The sequence below is a fragment of the Otolemur garnettii genome, unplaced genomic scaffold (genome assembly GCF_000181295.1).
Source record: "Otolemur garnettii isolate 467f Iridium unplaced genomic scaffold, OtoGar3 scaffold00065, whole genome shotgun sequence".
Lineage (NCBI taxonomy): Eukaryota > Metazoa > Chordata > Mammalia > Primates > Galagidae > Otolemur > Otolemur garnettii.
Genome location: NW_003852460.1, coordinates 10,013,598 through 10,023,918, shown reverse-complemented (window position 1 = coordinate 10,023,918; position 10,321 = coordinate 10,013,598). Strand labels below are relative to the sequence as shown.

Genomic DNA, 10,321 nt, shown 5'->3' with positions numbered 1-10,321 from the left:
GAGCCAATTTCACAGCTTCTTGAAAATTGCTTCCTCTTTTAGTTCTACCGAAGATTTAAAAAAATATTCTCAATCCCCCCCGGCATACTCACTTAATAGGCACGGTGTAAGGGTATATGGCATACATCTACAACAGGGATCTTACCTAATAAACACAAACGTTGTAACCTAATTGTTTGTACTCTCCTATTAATCTGAAAATTAAGAAAACCCAGCATAGATGATAATTTCTTTTACACTATGGATCTATTTCTCTACCATATATTTATCATACACTCATCATGTGAAATGAGACATTTTTATTTATTTATTTTAAGACTTACAGCAATGGCATTTAACAAATACTCCAAAAGCTTCTAATTTAGCTGCACACTTTTTAAAAAGTAATCAAGAAGTAAGACACTCAAAAAACTATTTGTCTCAACCTTTACATGACATCTAAACCTTAAAAGTCAAATAGTATAGCCAATACTTGTACAAGTAAATGTAAAAAAGGCTAATGCAACTACAGCATAATATAACCGTGTCGCCACAGATTGATGATAAATCTAAACACCAGCTTAATATTAGAACCACTAGTTACAGTGGCAAAACTTCTTAAATATTGAAAAGAAGGTATTCTTCTTAGGCCAGGTGTTAAGATGGCTCATGATGATCCCCACCTCCCGATATTCACAATCCATAATCTAGATGGCAGTCTGTTCTTGATAGCAGTTCAGGGAAAATGGTTGATGACCAACTGAGGCAATCACAGTCCACCATGTTGGTCTTCATCTGTTTTCCCTGACTGAGGTGGCCACTCCCACGGAGCTGGCAGACCCTGTGGTTTACTTCTAACAAGTAGAGTATCTTTACTTCTAATGAATAGAATGCCAAATGATGGGCTAAAACTTCCCTGACTATATTACAAAAGATTGTGACCTCATCTTGCTAGCAGCCTCTCTCTCTTGCTGGCTCTGAGGAAGGAGGCCGCCTCGTGGGAGAGGTCTACATTGGCAGGGAACTGAGAACAGCCTTTGGCCAACAGCCCAGGAGGAACTGAATTCTGAAACCAACCACCTGGGTGTGAACTTGGAAGTAGACCTAACCCCAGAGATGCCTGTGGCCCTGGCCAACACCTACATTGCAGCTTTGGAGAGACCCAGAAGCAGAGGAGCCAGTTGTGCCGTGTCTGGACTGCAGACCCATGCAAACTGTCAGCTAGCAAATGTGTGTTGTGTTAAGCCACTAGGTTTTGGGGTAATTTGCCACATAGTGATAGCTAACTTAGAAAGGTCATTACTTCACATGTTTATTACAGTGTGAAACCGTGACTAAATTAACATCAATTAGTACTGGTTAATGGAATCAACATACAAATTATTATACCGGGAGTCATTTTCAGTTAAGACCACATTTTTCAGACTTTGCCAAAACAAGCCTTCTGCCTTGGGGTTGTCAGGCCACTGGAGGATGGAGCTCTTACAGATCCGCTGCCGCAGCCTCAGATACTGACAGTGCTGCAAGACGGGCTCCAGCAGGATAAATACGATCACGTCCATGTTCTCATCCATTAGTCTCTGTAAGGCCAAGTAGAACGCTGTTTTAAAGTTCCAGCTTTTTGCAAACTTTTTGGTTAAAATAAATACTGTTTTCTTGCTTTGGTTGATGCTCTGCATGAGGTTATCAATGATGGCCAGTCCTGGGTCCCAGTCCCTCTCTTCTAAACAGAGGAGAACGTTCTTTTCTTTACTTTCTTCGAGGTGGTAGCGCAGCTCGTTGATCACCCAGTCGGTAACAGAGGCATCTTTGGTATCATAAGAAATGTAAGCATCATAGAAAGTTTGGGATGTGGAAAGAGACCTATAGCCTTTCACCTTAGCTAAACACATGTGGTAGATAAACCAAACATCCCAGCAAAACAGATGGTGAGCCAGGGCGCCCAACATCACCGTGGTGGTGATAAAGAACGAGAAGAAAAATAACACCACTGCGGTGGTGTCGGAAACGCAAGTTGTTAGCTCCAGACTCACAATACTCTCCCCTCTCTGATCCCCGGGGCTGGCACAAATGAGATCTGTCAATCTGGGGATTGTTACATGCAGATTTTCATCCATCCACGTTCGAAAATCTCCAATGTCACAGGTGCAGTCAAAAGGGTTTCCGTGGAGTTCTAATAGAGTTAAATTGGTGCTGGTCTTTGTCTGAAGTGCGGATTTGTTGATCATCTTCAGCGAGTTGAAACTTAAGTCGAGGTGCGTCACGCTGCTGACCTCGGAGAAAAAGCCCAAGGGTAGGTAGGAGACCCTATTGTGACTCAGCAGCAGGATCTGAAGGCAAGGGGGAAACTCAGACAGGCTGTTAGTTAAAGAGAATAGCCTGTTGCTGTGTAAGTCAAGCAACTTGAGATAACGAAAATGCCAGAGTAATGTCCAGTTAAAGAACTTTAACATATTATTATTTATGCGTAGCTCGGTGAGATTCGGGGGAAACATGTTGAATGCATCATGTCGGATATTTGTAAGTTTGTTGAATGATATGTCAAGTCGGGTCAGATTTTTGAGGTGTCGAAAGATGGAGAGGTAGCGTTCATCTTCAGCATTCCACAAAATGTCAAGGCGATTTCCACTGAAAACCAGCTCTTCCAGGGAATTGCTTTGCAGTGTGTAATTTTCTGTTAAAGTATAAATGCTGTTGTGGCTCAAGTTTAAAACTTTGAGGCTTTTTAACTTTTCAATAAATTCTAGACGATGTGTTACCCCTGCTATTCTGAAGTAGTGGGAATTATAGCTGAGATCTAGAACTTCTAAGCTGTCCGATAACTCGCTGAGAGCATTCACGTTATCGAAGTCCAGTCCATTGTTCGTCAAATCCAGGTATTTGACTCGACGGACGTCTGAAAATTCAGTTCCATTTAACACTTGAGCATTGTTGTTTGAAGACAGATTTAAGCAGGCGATGTCACCAAAACCTTCAAACTGCCTTTTCCCAATGAAGAAAATACTGTTCAAGCTTAAATCCAAGGCCCTGCCGTATCTTGTACATTGGGGCTTTATTAAAGGTTGGGTTCTATGATAAAAATTTAAATGCGGGTTAAACCGAGTACGAATCGAACGTGGTTGGAGGACATGGCTTTGGAAAGAGGATCTGTTGGCAGAATTCTGCCTGAAATCATTTACAAGGGGCAAAATTCTGTTTTCTGACAAGTAAATAATGTTCAGTTTGGAGAAATTTCGGAAAAGAGTAAAATCAACTTGCTTAATAAAGTTAACACCCAAATTAATAGTGGTTAAGTTTGGAAGCCCCATCAGTGGCTGGAAATCTTCTCTCCTCAGTTCCTGGAACACATAACCCCTTAAATGCAATGCCTGGAGAGATGAAAGCTTAGAGAAGTTGTTGGAAAGATTAACATATTTTGCATATTCGGTCTTTACATAGTTATAAGATAAATCGAGTATCTCTAAGTGGGGCAGCTTCATTAAAAATTCCCCAGAGGCTATTTCTGTCACTAAGTAGTTGAATTCAAGATGCAGCACTCTTAGGTCAGGCATATTTTCAAACCAGATTGCAGGAACCTGACTGAGGGAAGTGCTAGAGAGGTTTAGGTATTGAAGTTTCCTCAGGTTTTGAAAAGCAGAATTGTTTATCTTAATGGAAACATCTCCTGCACAAGGCACGCATGGGAACGGTGCATTGAAACACCGCGGACAGTTGCCACTTAAATCCAGCACTGTTAAGTGTATCAGTCCCTCGAAGTCCTCTGCTTGGATAGTTTTGATCTGGGTGTTGCTCAGATAAAGTTCCTTGAGGGAAGTTGGCAATTTTGCTGGCACATAGAACAGAGGATTGAAAGATAACGACAGTATCTGCAGATTGCTCAGGTTTTTAAATGTTCCATCTTCGATGTCAAACTTTTTATTACAAATGTTAAAATAGCAGTTCCAGCCCAGATAGAGCCTTTCCAAGCTCTCAAGTCCTGTAGTATGACTTTTATTTATACTGTTGATATTGTTCTGAACTAGGCTAAGTTCTCGCAAAGACCCCGGCAAATTAGTGGGTATTTTGGATAACTGCACATCTTCAAGCAACAGCACTGTTAGGTTTGTCAGACCGGAGAGTGCCCCGTCTGTAATACTCATGCCGTGTTTATTCATGCCATGATTTTCATACTGATACTGGACATCAGGGTTGTGGTTCAGATTTATTTTAGTGAGACTTTGTAGCCCTTGAAAGGATTCATTCGTTATGCGTTTGATGAAATTGTAAGACAGGTCTAGTTCTGTGACATTTTTGTCCACCGTTTGGGGAACTTCTTGCAGTCGACGACTGCTGCAGTCTGCAAACACAGAGCCATTTTGCCTTCTCTCGTCACAAGGATAGCTTCTAGAGTAATTGGCCTCAGCGAAGAACTCCCAGGAACCAGAGATTAGCAGGAAAAGGCAGGTCAGAATTGAAGACCTGAGGGACATGTTTTCCTAAGGAAAATCGAAAGCGGAAGCACAGTATTAGAGAAGAAGTATTTGCCAGGTCTTTTATCATGAAATTAACAACGCACCACACACATGTATGGACTATGAAGTGCTAATTCTCTTAACAATTTTAAATAAATTGCATCACGTTAGGTTCCGAATTTCACTTTTTTACTGGGTTCCGCTTAATAGTGCCAAAAGAAGTTGAAGATGAAGCTGGGCGGTGCCTGTGGCTCAAAGGAGTGGGGCGCCGGCCCCATAGGCTGGAGGTGGCGGGTTCAAACCCAACCCCGGCCAAAAACTGCAAAAAAAGAAGTTGAAGATGAAGCCATTGGCAATTGTGATGATGAGAAACATTTTGTAGACTTGAGAAGCTTTCGTATCATCCAAGATCTTCAAGGTGGAGTCATCTCCACCTTCTATACAACCACATCTCTCACTGGTATTTCCCATAATTTTTCTAGACTTCCATGGTGATGTATGTGGTGCTCTCTTATTTCTTTACATGGGAGGCAAGCACCTGGAAAGTGGGCTCTTGATGCTGGTGATACTAACACACTGTCAGGCTTATACTAAGTGCTTCATAAATATTTCCTTACCTGAGGCAAGAAAATCGCTTAAGCCCCCAAGAGTTTGAGGTTGCTGTGAGCTGTGATGCCGCAGCACTCTACTGAGGGTGACGTAGTAAGACTCTGTCTCAAAAAGAAAATAAAAATACAAGCAAATATTTCCTTACCCACACTAATCCTCACAGGGACATAATGCAGTAGGTTCTATTATTATTCCCATTTTGCAGATGACAAGGTCAACTCAGTAACTTTCCAAAGGATGGCACATTGTAGTGCTGGGGCTTAAGCTAATCTCATTTCAAAATCATCTTTTGAACTACTAATTACCTAGTAGTTACATAATCTCCTTTGGAAATCGAGCAGTGCCTGAAACGTAGACGGCACTCAAAATACTGTTTGTGGAATGACGACTAGTCCTCTGTCCCTTATGGTACAAACATCACCATTTGTAGCTATTGGTTTGCTAATTTTGAAACTATTTCTTCTTCTTCTTTTTTTTTTTTTTGCAGTTTTGGGCCAGCGCTGGGTTTGAACCTGCCACCTCCGGCGTATGGGGTCGGCACCCTACTCCTTTGAGCCACAAGCACCACCCAATTTTGAAACTTCTGTAAGGAAAACATGGTGCTTTCGTAGAGTACCTGTTTCTTAACAAACAGAGGGCCACAAGTAGTATTTTTGGTAACCAGGCAATGCAAGAAATAGAAATGTGGCTGGCTTCATCCAAAGTTGTGATTAAGAAAATTCTCAAAATCTTATTTCATGGGATATGGAGCCAAACCTTTTCTAAACTAGATTTTTTTTTTTTACTAAATCCCGCACGTGTCTTTGTTGTGAGTTAAATCAGATAAGTGCCTTCTTTTTAAATTCTACAATTAAGGGCTGGTGAAATGCCACCCTTGTATATCACACCCTTACTATGTTATAAAAGATTTTTATGTGGATGTTGATTATTCTGAGGACCAATAATTATTGCCCATTTGTAATAGCTAAGGAAAGCCAGCTCCTTGCCAGATGAAAATTAAAGTAGAGCAGAGCTCCCAAGCATTTTCAATTCCTTATAGGTATTTTCAAATACAACACTTAATGTTTAACTTATTCTAAAAGAAGCCACTGATGGCTCACACCTGTAATCCCAGTACTCTGGGAGGCCATGGTGGGTGGATTGGCTGAAATCAGGAGTTTGAGACCAGCTTGAGCAAGAGCGAGACCCTGTCTCTAAAAATAGCCGGGTGTTGTGGCAGGTACCCGTAGCCCCAGCTACTAGGGAGGCTAAGGCAAGAGGACTGAGCTAGAATGTCACAGCACTCTACTGAGAGTGGCAAAGTGAGACTGTGTTTCAAAAAACAAAAAACTAAAACAAAATAAAAGAAGGCCCTGCTTTACCTGGTGTGGTAGACAGAATTTTAAGATGGCCTCCATACATTTCGTCCTGTATTACTCCTGTGATTGCATTATATTATATGGAACATGGGAGATTACTTGGATGGGCCTAACCCAGTCTTACGAGCCTTTAAAAGTAGAGTTTTTTTTTTTTCCTGACTAGTGGCAGTAGGAAAGTCAGAGACATAAGAAGCATGAGAAAAATTTGATGCACTATTGCTGCCTTGAAGATGGAGGGATCCCATGACAAGGAACGCAGGCAACCTTTAGCAGCTGGGAGGGGCTTTATGGTGGCTGCTAGCAAGGAAACGGGGAAGGAGGGGGTCGGGGGTCTCAGTCCTCACAAAAACTGCAAGGAACTGAAATCACGTGACGACCTGAATGTACTTGGAAATGGATTTTTACCAACAACTTCAAGGAACTGAAATCACCTGACAATCTGAACGAACTTAGATATGGATTTTTACCCAGAGCCCAATTTGGCTGACGCCTGGGTTTTAGCTTTATGAGACCTAGAGCTGAGAACTCAGGCAGGCCTGCCTTGATTCTAACTTACAGAACTTTTAAGCTAATAAATGGGTATTGTTCGAAGCCTCTAAATTTGGGGCTATTGTTATGCAGCAACAGAAAACTAATATGTCTAGAAAATATGTGTTATAAGATGATGGCTTGAAAACACACAACTTGTGCGGAGGAAGCCATGGGTCTCCGGGGTCAACATCTATTTGCCCTGGAGAACAGAGGCACACCAAGGGGACATTGAAGCTTAGGCCTGCAATGAGATTCGGAAGTGGGAAGTTGCCCCAAGCAATATTATGTTTGCTTGGGTGTCTGAGCAGATCCAATCTTATGTGATTTCCAAGTCTAAACATTGCTAGATTTGAAAGTCACTTCCATACTCTTCCCTGCCTTGATTAGCTCATGGGTGGTCTGGGGAGTCTATTTGGCCACACTTAACAATTTATGGATTTGCTCCTAGACTAGTGGGCAAAACAGACATGGCTTAAACACAGCAACATTATAAGATTTCAAAAAGAGGTATATGATATTGTAAGAATCTAAAAAGACAGGGATTTGATCTATTTGTAGAGTCTGGGGGAAGATGCCCCTGAAGGCATGAAACCTGAACTGTGATTCAAGGTTGAATAGGCATGTATAAGGCACAACTAAGATGTCAAAGGAATGTTCCAGGCAAGTGGAGCAGCATGTGCAAAGGCCCTGAGTCCATTCCTGTGAGTTTCCCATGCTGTGCCTTCAAAGAAGCCCTGGGACAGGAATCCAGAGAGATTGGTATGGGCCTGACACAAGGCACTTCAGGTTCAAGTTCTCTAAGCTGGTGGAAGCCTTTCCAGAACTGCTTGCAGCGGCAAAGCCCAGAGTAAGAGATGGGGCCAAGAAGACTGGAATGGCACATAAGAGGTGACTGATAAGACATGTCACTGAAGTTCTTATCTCCATGTCACCACATTTAATGCACATATTTTAGTCCTCATCTTATTGAACACATAAACTTAGGGGACTAACTGAAAACCAAGGACTTAAGAAAAGACCAGAGTAGGTAAAAAAGTGTTTATTCAAATTGCCAACTAAAATGGGTATGTATTTATAGTACACAGCATGATACTTTGTAATATGTACTATGTATATATTGTGGAATGGCTGGATTGTGCTAATTAGAATTAATATTACCTCACATACTTACATGTATAGAGAGCACTTAACATTGACTGTCTTGCTGATTTTCAAGTGTACAATGCCTTTTTTTTTTAGAGACAGAGTCTTACTTTGTCACCCTCAGTAGAGTGCCGTGGTGTCACAGCTCACAGCAACCTCCGGCTCTTGGGCTTAGGTGATTCTCTTGCCTCAGTCTCCCTAGTAGCTGGGACTACAGGCACCCACCACAATGCCTGGCTATTTTGTTGTTGTTGTTGTTGCAGGTTGGCTGGGGTTGGGTTTGAACCCACCACCTTCAGTATATGGGGCCAGCACCCTACTCACTGAGCCACAGGTACCACCCAACAATACCTTGTTATTAACTATAGTTATTAGGATGTACAATAGATCTCGACTTCATTCCTTCTGTCTCACTGAAACTTTGTGTCCTTTAGTCAACATCTCCCCAATCTCCCTCCCCCACAAGAGTAGATTTCAGTCTTTATCTGAGTTTGAAGGTTTTAATCAAGGTGGCACCATGCTTTGATTGATTTTGCAGTGGTCATTGGCAAGAGGGCACAGAACTCTAGAGGGGATGGGACCTTGAACTAAGCCGATGGCAATGGAGAAAGAGAGAAATGGAGTCAAGAGATACTTAGGAAGTTCATTTGAGGGACATAGCTATGGGTGTATAAATGGTGTAGAGTTTGTGAGGAAGAGAAATGCATTCAGAGTAACTTCCAGGGTCCTGATCTAGATAGATGGGTGACATTGACTGAGAAAGAAGATTGGTTGTGGGGGGAGGATACTGGCAATTAAATTTGACATGTTGATTTGAAGTTGAGTTTGTTATATCCAAGTGTAGATGTCCAGTAGGCAGTTGTATATATAGGTCTGACTCTCAGAGGAGAGTTCTGATAGAAGAATGAATTTGAGAGTCACGGTCATTAAAGTCATGGCTATGAATGAGATCATTCAAGGCAGTGTGAGGCATAAAGGATCTTTCCACACTTTAGTACTTTTTTAAAAAAATAATTTTATGATTTTATTTTCTTACACTGAAAGATCTTATCCCACTAGAATGTTTTGGCATAAAATGCGAGATGTAGACACATTGTTTTTTCTAGATGGAGATTTGGATGCCCCAGCAATATACATTGAATAATCTCTTGCTCACTGAATTGATATACTCCCTGTATATCATATACTAACTTTTCTGCGTATTTGCATCTATTTCTAGACTCTTTGCTCTGTTTCATCAGTATGTTATTATTTACTACTTACCATAAGTACGTAATGTGTATATACATATTAAATATTACACATTTAATATGTAATGATTTTTCTGTGTTAATGAGAAAAAATAACCCAAAAGAAAATGGACAAAAATATATTAATAGACCACTCACATAAGGAAATTTATGTTTCACAAAAGGAAACATAAATAGCTCTTAAACATAGGAAAAGATATTCAACCTTTATCAAAAATAATTATGCAGCAATACCCTTTTGTCACTGATTCCATCGTGTAGGCAAGGATATGGGGGAAATGAGTCCTCTCGTATTTTGCTGGTGAGAGTCTAGATTATAGTGCTGCCTCTGAGATAGAGAACAATGTATGATATCTATCAACATTGGAAACACTTGAGGTCAATACTTTCAATTCTGGAAGTAGATCCCAAAGATATACTCTCACATATGTAAATAGCAACGTACAAGGATGTTCAATGTAGGGCTATTAGCAATAGCAAAAGATTGGACATAATCTAAATGCCTACGAGTAGTCATCTGGTTAAATTAATTGTTATGTACACACAATGAAATACTATGTAGCAATTAAAAGGATAAGGCAATTCTATATTCATTCATTCATTCATTAAATATTTATTGAGCAGTTATTTTACTTCAGGAACTGTTTTCAAGTTGCAGATACAACAATGAAAAAAAAGCATTAAAATATGTGCTCGTTTTGAACCTACTTCAAAGATAGGATGTCAGAGGGTAAAAAGTACTGTGGAGAAAAACATAGACTAGAAGGGGGATAGTTATGTAGAATGTCCCTCAACTGGGACTTGTCTGCTGTGTTTTGTCATGATTAGATTGGCCTTGTGGCTTTGGGGAAGGAAGACCACAGAAGTGAAGTGCCATTCATACCAAGGGTACATGCTATCAACATGACTTTCACTGTTGAAAGAGACCTTCATTGTCTGGCTGAGGTAGTGTTTGTCAGATCTCTATCACAGTTTTTTTTTTTCTTTCTTTTTTTTTTTT

The 10,321-nt window shown here is 40.7% G+C and overlaps 1 protein-coding gene across 2 annotated transcripts in view; it reads right to left on the bottom strand.

Annotated features, from left to right (window-relative positions):
- Window positions 1-355: 355 nt before the first annotated feature.
- Window positions 356-10,321, bottom strand: part of TLR8 (toll like receptor 8) — a 19,970-nt gene continuing 10,004 nt past the window's right edge. For both annotated transcript variants that reach the window (XM_023515079.1, XM_003793057.3), the window contains one exon: window positions 356-4,454. In XM_023515079.1, coding sequence (XP_023370847.1) covers window positions 1,329-4,448 — 3,120 coding nt within the window. In that variant the 5' untranslated portion in view covers window positions 4,449-4,454 and the 3' untranslated portion in view covers window positions 356-1,328. The remainder of the gene's footprint in view (window positions 4,455-10,321) is intronic.